General features: G+C 42.1%; 1 protein-coding gene across 3 annotated transcripts in view; it reads left to right on the forward strand.

The window, feature by feature from the left end:
- The window catches only part of txlng (taxilin gamma), a 104,964-nt gene extending 97,910 nt beyond the window's left edge, over window positions 1-7,054 (forward strand). For 2 of the 3 annotated variants that reach the window (XM_088371680.1, XM_088371678.1), the window contains exon 11: window positions 6,257-7,054. In XM_088371680.1, the coding sequence (XP_088227806.1) occupies window positions 6,257-6,577 (321 nt within the window). In that variant the 3' untranslated portion in view covers window positions 6,578-7,054. The remainder of the gene's footprint in view (window positions 1-6,256) is intronic. The other variant, XM_088371681.1, reaches the window with a different exon arrangement.
- The last annotated feature ends 9,815 nt before the right edge of the window (window positions 7,055-16,869 follow it).

The raw sequence follows: 16,869 nt of genomic DNA on the forward strand, positions 1-16,869 counted from the left end.
GTGGTCCACAGCCTTTTTACGAGTGTATAAAAGTGATCAAGTCATCACAAAGATCACAAAAAAAATCGTATATAAGCCGCACCTGACTATAGGCCGCAGGGTTCAAAATTTTGGAAAAAAGTCGCGGCTTATAGTCCGGAAATTACGGTGTGTGTGTGTGTGTGTGTGTGTGTGTGTGTGTGTGTGTTTTTACACACACATATATATACACATATATATATATATATATACACACATATATATATAAATATATATATATATATAAATATATATATATATACATATATACACATATATATATATACACATATATATATATATATATATACACACTGTATTTTCCGGACTATAAGTCGCTCCGGAGTATAAGTCGCACCAGCCATAAAATGCCCCAAAAAGTGAAAAAAAAACGTATATAAGTCGCTCCGGAGTATAAGTCGCATTTTGGGGGCAATTTATTCGACAAAATCCCACCCCAAAAACAGTCATGAATGAGCAACAACAGGCTAAACGATAGCAACAACAGGCTAAACGATAGGTATGCTAACGTGACAAACACAAACAAAGAGCTGAGAACGGGCCTGACGTAATATATAGAGTGATTAAGGACAACTATTACATGAATAACATGTTTATAAAACCATCGGTGTCACTCCAATTCATTAAATAGCAACAACAGGCTAAACGATAGGTATGCTAATGTGACAAACTCAAACAAAGAGCTGAGAACGGGCCTGACGTAACATATAGAGTGATTAAGGACAACTATTACATGAATAACATGTTTATAAAACCATCGGTGTCACTCCAATTCATTAAATCCATCGATCGTTCTTTGTCAACAATGGGTGCGCACGGCTGAGGGCGCTTGCACTTCAAAATATTCCACAGGCTCATATAACGATAGATAAACTATATTTCAAATAACTATAATACAAGCTAATAATATTATCAAACCACCTTAACCACTTTAAATCCATTAAATCCATCGATCAAATTCCTCGTCCTTTGTCAACATCACCGCGCGTGCGCCCTGACGTCAGCCTCGTCTTTATTCCACAGATCTACTATATAACTATATTGTAGCGTTAACAAAGTACAAGGATAGACGTGGGTTTGGTAAACGGCACTTTATTAAACAAAACAGACTTCCAAGTGTGTGGCGGCGTGGACTTCCAGACACGAGAGCTCCATGGCATAGGACCGGGCGTGCGTAATGGCCATCTCCGAGCCCCACGCACCGTTCGCGGACAGCCACTCGGCCGAGCGCCGGCCCCCGACTCAGTAGAGTAGGACCGGGCGTGCGTAAAAGCCATAATAGTTTTTCAAACCTTCTATGTCACTCCAAATCGTTAATTCCTTCAAACTCTTTGTCCTCCGTGTCACTTAGAAATGATCACCGCTAATGATGCCGGTAGTCCTTATGTGGGTACGCGCCGTGCCGTGCCACTGACGTCACTTGAAATAGTAATCCATTGGTACATCACGGTTCTCCAAACTTTCTTTCTGCTGCTCAATTACTGTTTTCAGCTGCATATTTTACAACTTGAAGTTTGTAACCTGCAAAATATGACTTTCTTTTTGGTGCCATTTTTCTTAAGCCCACCCAGTTGATGAGTCACGGCCAACGGTGAAATTTAGAGCGCCCTCATCCAGTTTCGTCTGAAAAAAAAATTTTGGGTTGTTTTATCAAAGTCAAAGTCTGCTTTATCGTCGAATTTTTTTCATATACTAAGACACACAAAGAGATTGAAATTACGTTCCCACTATCCCTCGGTGAGATAGTACACATATGCATACAAGCAACACAAAAAAACCCAACAAGGCACACACAATGAATAAATAAGAGTGTTGAATAAATGATAAATAAACAAATAATAATAAGTAATAATAATAAAAATAAGAGGAGCAAAAATGGAGCAAGTGTACATACAGCAGACAGTGGACTTGGATATGGTGCTTTAAAGTGTTAATTACTTTATTTGATGTTTTCTCTATTTTTTATGTTTTGAATATATTCAAGATAAAGATGTAAAAGCATGTGAAGTGATCAACTATACTAAAAATAAAATGGGAAGTGGTCAACTTTACTTGTAAGTAAGTGATGTCTTAATGATCAAGTGATCGGTGAAAGAATACATCCAAACACAGTACCGTATTTATTCTAATTATCGCCCATATTCTAATAATTACCCAGTGTGTGTTAACAATGACATAAATAAAAACACATTGATACCTCTAATTATCGCCCATGCTGCTAAAAATTCCCCCCAAAACTTACATTTTCCTCCGCGACCGCATGCCGACATCATTGCGCAAGTTTAAATACGACCGATTTGACAGCACGTCGAATGTCCCTTTTAAATTGTTTTTCTCCATAAACTATGACACACAATAACATTAGTCACTCCTCTACAATATCCTCACACAATTACGTTATCGGGGTGTGCGCTCAAACAAGACGATCGCGATAACATGACGTGCGCAACATGTGATGTGCGATGGTAACGCGTCCATCGATGGAGCGTCAATTGACGCACCCCACTGTTAGGTAGATCAAAACAGCCACTGTTCTAGTGTTAAGAACCAGTGAGATGCAGGTATTGCATACTACATAAGGGAAATATACATATCGCCCATTTTAGTGCCCGTTGGCGATCGGACAAAAAGTGTTCTCTATCCTTGGGCGATAATTAGAATAAATACAGTAATCAAAACGGCAACACGGTGAGGGGTATCTGAAAATCAGAGCAGAGCTTTAACTCACAAACATCTGGTGACAGAGGTGAGGAAACGGGAAACACTTCCTTAAAGTAAGCCCTAAGAACTTTACAGGTTAAGATTAGTCGCAAACAGGTGGTGCATCAATGTCCTTGAGCATCCTGCGTTGTTTGAAAATGAGAATGGTCGCCAGTTTCAATCCCTGCTATCTGTACAAATTATATTCAAAATGCATTTTTTTACAACAAACTTGAGAACCTCCCCTTCATTTTCAGTGGGAACAGTGTTGTTGGTCTCCCTTGTTTTGCTAGAGCGTCAGTCTGGAGTAAAATTTGTTGTGGCAATTCTTAGGAGAGATCCGAGGTGTTGGTTCGTTTACCTAGATCTGTGACGGGTTCATGTTGATGTTCATGTGGTTGAACATCACGTCGCGTAGGTCGAGCCAAATTGTCCACTCTTTTTTAAAAACTCGGCACTCGGTGTACACCTTGCTTTTCCTTGGGCCACTCATTTTAATGGAAGGGTTCCAGGGGAAGGTTTGTGGGTGGCTTTAGCGTAAAACTGTATCTGAAAGCTCAGCGCGCGAATTACAAGAATGCTGACGTCACAGCCCACACTCTAAATTCGGCACTGATAGAAATAGAGCGCAAGTGCTCCGTGTCCATACTACTGAGTACGTACACACACTTGTGAGTGTGCACCGAGCTTTCTGACATGGCTTCCGGTAGTAATTGCGCAGGCGGGCAGTTCCCCCTCTACTGGGGAAATGCAGTCATTGCAGGCAAAATGACCAAAAAAAAAAGTTTAATAATACAATTTAGTCAGGTTTGACGGGCCAGATTAAATGGCCCCGCGGGCCCAATGTGGCCTGCGGGCCGTAGTTTGCCCACACCTGCTCTGGACTCAAAGAGAACCGTGACCGTTACAACTACAGAGGGATCAGGACCCCATCCCTCAACCTCCCTGGTAAGGTGTAATCAGGGGTGCTGGAGAGGAGAGTCCGTTGAGAGGTCGAATCTCAGATTCAAGAGCTGCAATGTGGTTTTCGGCTCGGCCATGAAACAGTGGACTAACGCTACACTGCAGGGTACTTTTCATTCCACACGGGAGTTCGCCCAACCAGTCTATATGTGTTCTGGGAGGGAGTCAGTCAATCTACTGCTCCTCCACGTTGAGAGGAGTCAGGTGAGGTGCTTCGGGCATCTTATTAGGATGCCTCCTGGATGCCCCTCTGGTGAGTTGTTCCGGGCAGATCCATCGAGAAAGGAGGCCCTGGGGACATTTCTAGAGATGAGCCGGGCAAAGTGGACTTGTAGAGAGAAGTCTGTGCTGCCTTGCTGAAGCTGCTGCCCCTGCAACGAGACTCCGCATAAACGGTAGATGGATGGATGGATTGTCTCATGTATTGAGATGGTACACCCAAGTTTGAAGTCAATTGAATGAAAAGGCAAGGGAGCAAACTTAAGGCCTAAGTAAATGTGCAAATATTGGTCAAAATTGGACATTCTAATATTCATAGTTCACTTCGTCTTTGTTTTAGTCTTTGGGTGCAATGGACTATTGTACATCTCAGGCTGTTACTCATGCCTGCCAATTTTCATATGCCAAGGTCAAACGTACTGGGTTTGGCTTTCATTTTTCCCATGTCATTGGCGCTACATAGCCATTTTATTATTATTGTTTGACAATATACGTCACATATGTCAGAGTCAAGGCCCGCGGGCCACATCCGGCCCGCGAGAAGGTTTTTTACGGCCCCTGGGATGATCTTGATTTATTATTAGAACCGGCCCGCAGACCGCAGCAAGCCGGCAACCCGCAGATCTTTTACAAGCACCAATACTACATTTCCCACAATGCAACGGTGACGCACCGAGCAGTACGCTGCTTCATTTCAGTGTTTATTATTAGCACAGCAGTCGTCAGCATAACTGTAAAATTAACTTTCAGATACCCATCAAAAATGGTAAAAAGGAAGGTGGACACTGAGAACCGGGGGTTTCAAACAAGGTGGGAGTCGGAGTATATGTTCACGGAGGTAGCAGGAAAACCTGTGTCTTCTGTGTGGAGAAAGTGTGGCGGTACTGAAAGAGTATAATCTGAGACGACATTATGAAACGAAAGACGCGGATTATTTTTTTCTTTGAAGTAAATTTAGCCCACTTTTGCTAAAATAGAAAGTTTAAAAGTTAAAGTTTAATATTTGTTTTCACTGCATGTTACTTTTGATTAATAGATTTTTGCACTTTATTTTATTGTATTTCAATCCAATTACATTTTAAAAATATTTCAGTTGCGTGGATGATAGAAAATTGCTATTATTTTTTTCTTTGAAGTAAATTTAGCCCACTTTTGCTAAAATATAGGTTACTGATGGTGCCTTAAACAATAAAGGTTTCTTTCATTTAATGTTCATGTTATGGGGATTTTTATATAAAGGAAATTTGTCGTTTGTGTCTGTTGAAAATTAAAGATTATTGACAGAGCCATAAGAAAATATTGCTTTATTTATCTGATCATATTGGAATATATTTGTTAAGTTTTCAGTAGGTTCAATTAGGTTCACTAGACTATATGCGTCATTTAAAAAAATTTCAATGAACATTCGATCAGTCCGGCCCTCGGCTTGTAGCTAATTTTTTTATTTGGCCCTCCGTCCATTTGACTTTGACACTCCTGATATACGTTGAGGTACCCCAAAATGCAAAGAAGAAAAATAGCAATAAATCATGTAAAGGTGCTTTTTTACTATAGTTTCGGCCATTTTCCTCCGGTCAAAAAGTTCAATTTCTTGGAACACTTCATTCGATTTTCAAATTTCTTACTGCATTGTGCCATTTTCAAGTGGCATTTCCAATCAAACTTTGGAGTTTAATAGAACTCCTGTCACGTCGCTGCTTTTAAAAGATGCGCAAAACCCTTCAGTGTTGCTAAAGAAGTAGACGCAAGGAAGAGTGGACCATAATACCTCCAGAGATGTAAAAGACCCATTGCCAGTTAGAAAAGGCTTGATTGCGGTTATTGCTCCTGAGGTTTGTCCAACTAGTTTCCATCTGAGGGTGGCTAGTTTTCGTACCTGAATATAAGCCGCATCAGCTAAAATTAGAGGAAAATTCTGTTATGTTCATAAACTATAAGCCACGGGTGTTTTAAATACAATGTCTTCATTTCTATTACCTGTATTACCAAAACAAATCATCTTACAATATCATAAAAATCATGAAAAATCCATAGATATAATGCTATAAGCAGAGTTTAAAGCTTGTGCAAAAAGTAGCAGCTTAGGGTGCGATCTATGTTTTTCTCCTTAAATAGTAAAAACATTTTCTTAAAACCTGAAGTTTGTGTGAACTTGTGTTGATTAATATTTAACTTTATTTTATTATTGACTAACATGCAAATCAATAAGAAATCAGGAAGGGGACAATGTTTTTGTACGACTATAAAACTGCATTGCTTTTCGACCCTTTGTAAGGGCAGACATCCTTCCTTTTTTCCTCTAAACCCAGCATGAAATCTTTTCATTCTGTTGTAGAAAACTCTGCAAGACGGCCACTTCAAGGCTCTGCAGGGTAAGTTGGAGCTTCTGGAGAGGCTTTGTAGAGCTCTGCAGAAGGAGAGGAATGACCTCAACAATGAGTTGAGCCTCCTTCAGGAGCAGGGATGTGAGCCACCAAATCTACCAGGGGATGAAGGTGAAGGAGAGGATGAGAAACTGGCCTGGGAGAAGAGGCTGGAGACAAAGGAAATCAATAAAACTCAACCCCATGAGGTGGCCTCCACAGAGTCTCTTGAAAGTACTACTGCTTTGTTGTCAAGCCAGCCTTTTGAAACCAAAGCCAGGCTGCAGGACTGAGACTTCAACGAGACTTCAACTAGTCTGCTGGCGTATGTGTACCTTTACTAAATTCTACGCTTAGATCTCCAGTTATTTAACAAACAATATACCAATATGTATTTGTGCGATAGTGTACAAACCGTGTTTTGATTGTTTCATTGACTTTGTCTTTGAAATCTGTATAATCCATGTTTGCAGTGGTTTTAATAATTATGGTTTGACTGCTTTGTACTTTTTTTTTCTACCAAAGTATTTTCATAGGAAAAAAGTTCGCGGAAATGTTCTTTCTCTTTTCAAAAGTCTTATTGATCATTTAAAATTAGTTCAGTGATGGACATTTTATCTGTAATATATAAATATGATTGTGAGCTCAAAAACTAAGTGTAATTTTCCATCTGTACTAGGCACAACATATTTAATATGATTTTCATACCTTAATCAAGGTGGGACCAGGTTTCTTTTTAGAAAATACTAATATTAAATGGTATCAATGTGTTCTTTGTTGTTGGTTGTGATTATTCAAATTATTGGCAGTAAGGATACATTTTTGCTTTTTAGTCAAATTCATTATATTCTGCTGACAGGGAGTATTTTGTTAATTGACTTAGCACAAATTGCCTCTTAGCAAACAGTGCCATTATTTATTTTAGTTGTAGTATTAAAAGTGTGTTCTTATTCAGTTGTTGAGGTGGTTACGGAGTGGGCAAGGCGATCCCATCTCCTACAAGAAAGAACAGCTGGAACTGGCGGCGATTCAGGCTACGTGCCTGTCTGTGCTTTCATCAACAGCTAATGAAAAAGCCGTGTAACTACGTGACTCTTCAGCCAGCTGTGTTGACGGGTTTCCTGCTAGCTCCTTGACTCAGTCCGCGATTGTATTTCTTGACAAACTGACATTGGCATTTTTGAAACTCTGTATCTGGTCTCCACTCGCTGGCAAACACTCGCCTACTCCTCCTCATGCACACGCACACACACACACATCAACACACACACACAATCAGCAAGGTGGCTAGATTTGAGGAGAAGGGCATGATTTATTTGCGAACAATTACAGAGAAACCTGGAATAGAGTGAACAGGAATGACGGAAAGGCAATTCTATTGACAATGTATTGTACATGTGAAGGAGTTGAACAAAATCCTGGACAGATTTTTGGGGCTGAAAAGTAGGACATGTCTGGGGAAAAGAGGACGTCTGGTCACCCTAGATAAATCTGCTTGGATCGATGGCAAGCCTTCCCAGTTGGATCGGAAAAGAGACAAAGATACTTTGGATGCCTTCTGCCACACTCACCGGTGTGGTAGGCCCCGAGTTGCAAATACCTGCACATTCACCCCCGTACACATTGTACTAAACTGAACACACAGAGACTTTCAACGACTACGGACTTACCTTCTACAAACAGGATTCGGTTAAAGTTGGGAAATTGTGTAAAATGTAAATAAAAACAAAATAGAATGATTTGAAAATCCTTTTCAACCTATTTTCAATTGAATACATGACAAAGACAACATATGTAATGCTCAAACTCAAACTATTTTATTTTTCAAATAATAACTTAGAATTTCATGGCTGCATCACGTGCAGTAAAAATTGGGAAAGGGCATGTTTACCACTTTGTTACATCACCTTTCCTTTTGATAACACTCAAACGTTTTGGAAGAGAGAAGACTAATTCTCTTACCTTCTCATGTGAAATTCTTTCCCATTCTTGCTTGATGAACCTCTTCAGTTGTTCAACAGTCCAGGGTCTTCCCTGTCGTATTGTACGCTTCATAATGCCCCACACATTTTCTATGGGAGACAGGTCTGGACTGCAAGCGGGCCAGGGGAGAACCTGGACTCTTTTACTTCGAAGCCACGCTGTTATAACACGTGCAGAATGTGGCATGGCATTATCTTGCTGAAATAAGCAGCGGCGTCCATGAAAAAGACGTCACTTGGATGGCAGCATATGTTGCTCCAAAATCTGTATGTACTTTTCAGCATTTATGTTGCCTTCACAGAAATGTAAGTCACCCATGCCATGGGAACTAATGTAGATGTTGAAATCCCTAAATTTCTTGCAATTTTGCTTTGAGAAATGTTGTTCTTAAACTGTTCAACTATTTTCTCACGCAGTTGTGGACAAAGTGGTGAACAGCGCCCCATCATTGCTTGTGAATGACTGAGCATGTTTGGGGAGGCTCCTTTTATACTCAATCATGGTACCCACCTGTTCCCAATTAGCCTGATCACATGTGGTATGTTCCAAATAGGTGTTTGACTATCTTTTCTCAGCTTTCTCAGTATTTTTTGCCACCTTTCCCAATTTCTACTGGACGTGTTGCAGCCATGAAATTCTAAGTTAATTATTATTTGGCAAGTTTATCAGTTTGAACATAAAAATATGTTGTCTTTGTAGTGTATTCAATTGAATATGGGTTGAGAAGGATTTTTATATCGTTGTATTTTGTTTTTATTTACATTTTACACAATTTCCCAACTTCAACCGAATCCGGTTTGTTATTAATTTCATATGCCGGGAATTTTTGGACTGATACTTACCTTTATAATTTTCTGGACTTTTGACAAATTTGTAAATGTGTATATGTGATTGTTTTGTGGATATATTTTTCTGCGCAAAGGTATTTGTAAGCCAAGTTGACAGATCTCCGGTGAAATTTTGATTTCAACTTAGAAGTTTGTTTGTTTGTTTGTTCGTTTGTTTTCACATACAAAAACATTTAAAATGTACATAGATTAAATAAATGTGATGGAGAATGTCTAAAAAACCCTCCAGGGGCTTGTGAAGTGGCATTCTCCAGAAATATGAATACATTTAAGGTAAAATTTCAATGGATAGAGAAATAAGCATCCTAATACATGTCGTACAGATGAAACAAAAGAAAAATTAATAACAGGGATAAGGCAAACAACATACAACAATAGGGGGAAAACACACCAAAACTATAACTAAAGAGAATAATGAATGGATCCAGGTTCATTTAGCATACCATATGGAAAGTATTTAGTGTCTAAGAGAAGTGATTTCAGAGCCTTCTTAAATTGGTGAGAAGACAAGTCCCATAAAAATAGTGGCAGCGAATTGGAAATCTTTGACCCTCTGTTGCCTATGTTAAATTGGGTTTGGGCTGTACGGGCTATTGGTGGTCTGAGGTCATTTGAGCTGCGTGTGGGGTAATTATGGACCTGAGAATTATGTCTAAATAAGTCATGAAAAAATAGGGGAAGGGTTCTCCCCAATGAGCCATGAACAAAGAGACCAATTTGAAGATGATTGACTTGAAAAACAGTGAGGACACCTAGCCGAGTAAAAAGAAGATGAGATGAATGTTTTAGATGTACACAACATATTACTTTTAGAGCTCGTTTCTGCAGACGATATATATGCTCAAATTTGGTCTGGTGAGTACTAGCCCAAACGATATTACAATAGTTAATATACGGATAGATCATTGAATAGTATAGCATAGTGGCTACCTCGGAGCTGATTAGATGACGGGTTTTACGTACAATACCAATGCTCTTGGCCATTTTTGTGGAAGTAGTCATGATATGAGATTTCCAGGACAATGATCCATCAATCATAATGCCAAGGAATCGTGTAGAACACACGTTAGTTACAGGGATGTTATCAATATATATTGCTGGTGATTTGTAAAATATACGAGATTTGAGACCAAAACATATGAAGTTTGTTTTTTTAATATTAAGTGATAATTTGTTGCACCGAAACCAAATGGACAGTATACCAAGTTCTTCATTTAAGACCCTTATAATGGTATTGGGATCTTTGTGAGAGTACAGGACACTTGTTGTCTGCAAATAAAATTTTGGACAGTTTATCTGAGACATTTGACAGGTCGTTAATGCAGTGTTTCCCACCTTTTTTTGAGCCATGGCACATATTTTATGAAAATCACACGGCACACCACCAAACAAAAATGTCACAAAACGTATATATAATGAAATATAATGAACATTTATTGTCAAATCACTTACTCAGTGTGAAATTTGGCCCTGTTTGGTTGAACACAACGCTGATATTCTTGCAAGAATTGAAGAAAGACAAACACGAAGATCTTCCTCAACAGCTCTGAGTCTCTCTCTTTTCTTAGTCTTTAAAGTAGTCATGCTTGAAAAGCCCAGCTCACATAGATAGGTTGTGGAGAAAGGGAGAAGAGCTGAAATTGCTTTGTTTCCCAGAATAGGGAACTCCTTGGCAGCAGTCAGCCAAAAACTGTCCAAAGGTACATCCGAAAAGCGCAGCTTAAGACCACGATCTTGTCTCAGTTCAGTTATTTCTTCCTGCTCCTGCAAAGTCATGTCCCTTCCAACTGCAGTTGAGCTATATGGGTTCCTCACCCAGTCAAGGCAATCAGTGGAAAGTGAAGGGAAATAACATGACAACTTCTGGTCCAAACTTTGCAGATGTTTACCTATTGTCTCACACAGTGCAGCTCTGTTGACACTCTGCCATTTCTGGGTGTTTGGGAACATTTCTAGGTTGGCACTTTCCACGTGTTGTTCCCAGAGCAGCACCTTTGAATGAAACCCCTGTATTTTATCTGTACTTGTGAGCAGGTTTTTGTTTCGACCTTGCATTCGCGTGTTCAAGTCATTCAGATGTTTAAATATATCTGCCAGATATGCCAGTCTTGCACACCACTCATCATTTGAGAGCAAGTTAGCGTCATCATGCTTCTCATTTGTCAAAAACACTTTGAGTTCCTCCCTTAGCTCATAAACACGACTTAAAACTTTGCCACGGGAAAGCCACCGGACCTCCGTGTGGAGCAATAACACTTTATGCTCCTGCCCCATTTCCTCACACAATGATGTAAACATGCGGCTTTTTACTGGTCTCGTCTTCACAAAGTTTATCATGCGCACAACATCTTCCATTACAGGAGCTAGGTTTGCTGGTAATGTTTTGGCAACAAGTGCTTCCCGGTGCAGAAAACAATGCGTCGCGATGACTTTTGGATTTTGCTCTTTCACTCTGTTTACAAATCCTTTGGTGCGCCCGAGCATGGCAGCTGCTCCATCGGTGCAAACACTTACGCAGTCTTGCCACTTTAGTCCTCTTTGTTCAATGTACTCTGATACAACTCGAAAAATTTCTTCTCCTGTTGTTCTTTCTGGCAATTCCTTGCAAAACAGAAAGTTTTCACTGATGGTGCCAGAAGCTGCGCGTGTCCACTGATATCCGTAGATTCATCAATTTGCAAAGCGAATTTCCCACTAATGTGCAACTTTTCCAAAACTGTCTTCTCAATGTCTGCAGACATGTCTTGAATACGTCTGGAAATTGTATTATTTGATAGAGGGACTTGGGCTATTTCTTTAACAGCGCCAGGGCCGAGCATCTCTTTCAAGATAATTTTGCAGGCGGGCATTATTAACGTCTCTCCTACGGTGTGTGCCTGTTTTGATTTGGCGATGAGTTCAGCAACTTGGTAACTAGCTCTAAGAGCTTTCTCACCTGTCTTGGTGGTTTTCCTCAGTAGCTCTGCCTGTTTCCCAGTTCGTTCACGCAGTTGAACAAAATAGTCCATACTCTTGTTTTGTAGTGACGGGTGTTTTGTATCTAAATGGCGTTTGAGTTTACTGGGAACCATGGCACTGTTGGACAACTTTTCCCCGCATACCAGGCATAGCGGAGTTGCCGCACTTTTTTCTCCGGTAAAAGTAAAAGGCAAGATAGCCTTCATTATATTGTCTTAAGCTCACCTTTTTTGCTTTCTTCTGACCAGTGCTCATGCTAGGGCCTTCATCTGGGTCAGAATTTTCTTCAGGACCCAGGTCAGATTGAGTACTTTTTCTTTTCAAATATTTATCCATTGCTATTACCTGCACTGTCTCACTCGAGGATAACTATGAACTTCCTACTGCTAGAGTAGACATATCGCGCTGATACACTGCCCTCTATTGGAAGAGCATTTAATTGCCCTGTCTATCACTACATGCTTCTCACTTTGAACCAATTAGACGAAATTGGGCGGCACACCTGATGATTCGTCACGGCACACTTGTGTGCCGCGGCACAGCGGTTGGGAAACACTGCGTTAATGTATATCAAAAATAACAAAGACCCAAGAATTGATCCTTGAGGCACTCCGGATTGCATATAAAGTAAGGAAGAATTGTTTCCATTGTAGGATACAAACTGTTGTCTGTCTTGTAGATAACTCTTGAACCAGAGAAGCGCATTATTTTTTTACTCCAAGATGAGACAGTTTTTGCAATAGAATATGGTGAGTGACCGTGTCAAATGCCTTAGATAAGTCCAGAAAAATACCTATTGTGTTTTCCTTTCTATTCCTCGCACTATATATTTCATTTACTAAATGTAAGAGGGCCATGTAAGTCGAATGTTTTTTCCTGAACCCATACTGTTGTGTATATAAAATATTGTATTTGTTGAGATGTTCAATTAATCATTGGTAAACAAGTTTTTCAAGTATTTTTGATATAGCAGGCAAAACAGAAATAGGTCTATAATGATTGAAAATGGCTGGGTCATCATCTTTATGAATTGGGATAATTTTGGCTATTTTTAGTTCAGAAGGAACTGTTCCTTGGTCTAATGAAAGGTTGAAAATATGAGTTAAAGGCTGTACAATATGTTCCTGGATGGTTTTCAATAATTTACTGTCAATATTGTCACAACCTGGAGAAGAATCTTTCAGACCCTCTAGTGTCTTGCGAACCTCATCTTCAGAAACAGCTGAGAAATTCATATGATCTAGGATAGGAGAATTCATTATGGTTACTATGTGGGATCTTGGAGGCCAGATTAGGACCAACTTCTGAGAAAAAAATATTGAAATTGTTTGCAATTACTTGAGGGTCAGAAATGAGCCCTCTTTTAGCCTTGAATTCTTTAGATAGTTTCTTGCATTTTTTGTTTTTGTTGAGAATACAGTTAATTGTTTTCCACAACATAGTCATGTCATTTTTATGTTTAGAAAGCTTTTTAGCTCCTCTAATAATATGATTTAATTTGTTTCTATAGTTTTTCAATTGAGCCTGATTAAATGGTGTTGGACTAAGAAGATGTTTTTGTACAATCAATGTTTAGTATTTACAGATTTGATGATGGCTGATATTATTGATGGTTTGGATGGGTTATGATGAGGTTTGGAAGACACCAATCTAAGAGGAAAACACAGGTCATATAAGCTTGAGAGATACATTGTGAAAACAGAGTGTAACAGAGTGACGTCATCTGATAGCGCCGCGGATGGCTGCCACGGTGAGTCGCTCTCTGTTTTGTGTGTTTTCTGTGTCTTCTGCTGTCCATCCCGGATCACTTTTACTAGAGAAGCACTGTTAAACATCGGTCAGTCTTCTTCTGGTATTTTCTCTCCTCTTCTCTCTGATTCAGACTGTTTGTCGGAGATTTTAGCCGGAGCGGCGGTGCTATACAAGCTAGCGCGACGGCGGCGACGCGGAAAACGAGCCGGAGCCCTCGTAAAGCTGAGGCAGAGAGGGTTCCATTCTGCCCTACCATCAATTCATCTGGCGAATGTCCGCTCCCTGGCGAACAAGATGGACGAACTGCTACTCCTCACTTCAAGGAACACGGACTTCAGCAGATCCGCCGCGCTGTGTTTTGTTGAAACGTGGCTTAGCGAACGAACCCCCCACCACGCCATGGAGTTAGCTGGGTTTCGGCTAACGCGTGCAGATCGCAGCGCGGAGCTCTCCGGAAAATCAAAGGGTCTCTGTTTCTACATTAATGAACGTTGGTGTACCGATGTCATGGTGTTGAAAGAGTTTTGCAGCCCTCTCCTAGAAACACTTTTCATGAACTGCCGGCCGTTCTATTCACCACGGGAGTTCTCCTCGATCGTCATGGCGGCTGTCTTAATCCCACCACACGCACGTGCGAGTAAAGCCACGCAGATGCTGGCTGACCAGGTGACAGACATGGAGAAACTTCTACCAAATTCACTAATCATTGTTCTGGGTGATCTTAACAGGGCGAACCTCGCACACGAACTCCCCAGATACAGACAGCACATAACGTGTCCCACCAGAGGGGCACAGACACTGGACCACTGCTACACCGTAATTAAGGATGCATACCACTCTGTGGCTCGTGCAGCTTTAGGACTCTCGGACCACTGTCTAGTTCATCTGATCCCTGCCTACAGACAGAAACTAAAAACTTCTAAGCCTGTGGTGAGGACTGTCAGGAAGTGGACAGTGGAGTCAAGGCAGGACCTCCAAGCCTGCTTTGACTGCACCGATTGGAGAGTTTTTGAAGCTGCAAACTCAGACTTGCATGAACTCACTGACACTGTCACATCATACATCATTTTTTGTGAGGATCTGTGTGTGCAGACTAAGACCTTCTGCACGTACAACAACGACAAACCTTGGTTTACACCGAACCTTAGGAGGCTGCGCAAAGTCAAGGAGGAGGCCTACAGGAGCGGCGACCGGGACCTTCAAGCAGACCAGAAACACACTGAACCGAGAGGTCAGGAAAGCCAGGAGGTGTTACGGGGAGAGCCTGGAGAGACACCTCTCTGCCAATCCTGATCCCTCAACAGTGTGGAAAGGTCTGCAGAGCATCACGGGTTTCAAGAAACGAACCCCCCGTCCTGTGGAGAGCCCAAGGCTCGCTAACCAGCTAAACAGGTTCTACTGCAGGTTTGATCGGTCCTCCCACACAACGGGACCTCCTGCAGCACAATCCACATACTCACCTCCCCCCACAACTGCTCTGTCCACACCTCCATCACCGTGGTCACCGACTCTCTCTCTTGCAGAGGCCGCGCCCGCACTCTAGATTCGCGAGGAGGAAGTGCGGCAGATGTTCCGGAGACAAAAGATCAGGAAGGCACCGGGCCCAGACAGCGTGTCACCTTCCTGCTTGAAAGTCTGCGCTGAGCAGCTGGCACCCACCTTTGCACGGATCTTCAACCGTTCCCTGGAGCTGTGTGAGGTGCCCTCGTGCTTCAAGAGCTCCACCATCGTTCCAGTGGCCAAGAAGCCCGCCATCACAGGTCTGAATGACTATAGACCTGTTGCACTGACATCTGTGGTCATGAAATCTTTCGAGAGGTTAGTGCTGAACCACCTGAAGGATGTCACGGGGCCCCTGCTGGACCCCCTCCAGTTTGCCTACCGGTCAAACAGTTCGGTGGATGATGCGGTCAACATGGGACTGCACTACATCCTGCAACACCTGGACACCCCAGGAAAGTACGCCAGGATCCTGTTTGTGGACTTCAGCTCGGCGTTCAACACCATCGCTCCTGACATCCTCCAACAGAAGCTCATCCAGCTCGCGGTGCCTGCCTCCACCTGTCAGTGGATCACCAGCTTCCTGACCAAGAGGAGACAGCGTGTGAGGCTAGGGAGCATCACATCTGACACCCTGACCACCAACACTGGAGCCCCTCAGGGGTGCGTCCTCTCCCCACTGCTCTTCTCCCTCTACACCAACGATTTCTCCGCAAGTGACTCTTCCGTGAAGCTCCTGAAGTATGCAGACGACACCACTCTCATCGGACTGATCCAGAACGGTGATGAGACTGCGTACAGACAGGAGGTGGAGCGGCTGTTCCACTGGTGCAGCCAAAACCACCTGGACCTGAACCCGCTCAAGACCGTGGAGATGACAGTGGACTTCAGGCGAGGCCCTTCACCACTTTCACCCCTCACCATCCGCAGTAATACTATTCTCTCATCAGACACCTTCAAGTTCCTGGGAACCACAATCTCTCGGGACCTGAAATGGACCGGCCACATAGACTCTGTCCGGAAGAAGGCCCAGCAGAGGCTGCACTTCCTGAGACAGCTCAAGAAGTTCAACCTGCCGCGGGAGCTGCTGAAGACCTTCTACACTGCCATCATCCAGTCTGTCCTCTGCACCTCCATCACTGTCTGGTTTGGATCGGCCTCCAAACAAGACAAGCACAGACTGCAACGGACAATAAGGACTGCAGAAAAGATAATTGGAATCAACCTCCCATCTATCCAAGACTTGTACCTGTCCAGGACCAGGAAACGTGCAAGTAACATCTCAACAGACCCTTTGCACCCAGGTTGCAGCCTGTTTGAACTACTCCCCTCCGGACGGCGTTATAGAGCTCTGTACACTAAAACCAGCAGACACAGAGACAGCTTCTTTCCCCAGGCTGTCGCTCTGATGAACTCACACCACTCTTAGAGTCTCAGAGTCATTACTGTGCAATAACATCCCGCTTTCCACACCTTTTTTGTCTACACTGTTTGTACTATGTGTCCTCTCTGCATCCATTGCAGCCTGGTCATCCTAGAAGAGG

Source organism: Syngnathus floridae, chromosome 3, assembly GCF_059516105.1.
Source record: "Syngnathus floridae isolate MCC-2025c chromosome 3, RoL_Sflo_1.0, whole genome shotgun sequence".
In the NCBI taxonomy this organism is placed as follows: Eukaryota; Metazoa; Chordata; class Actinopteri; order Syngnathiformes; family Syngnathidae; genus Syngnathus; species Syngnathus floridae.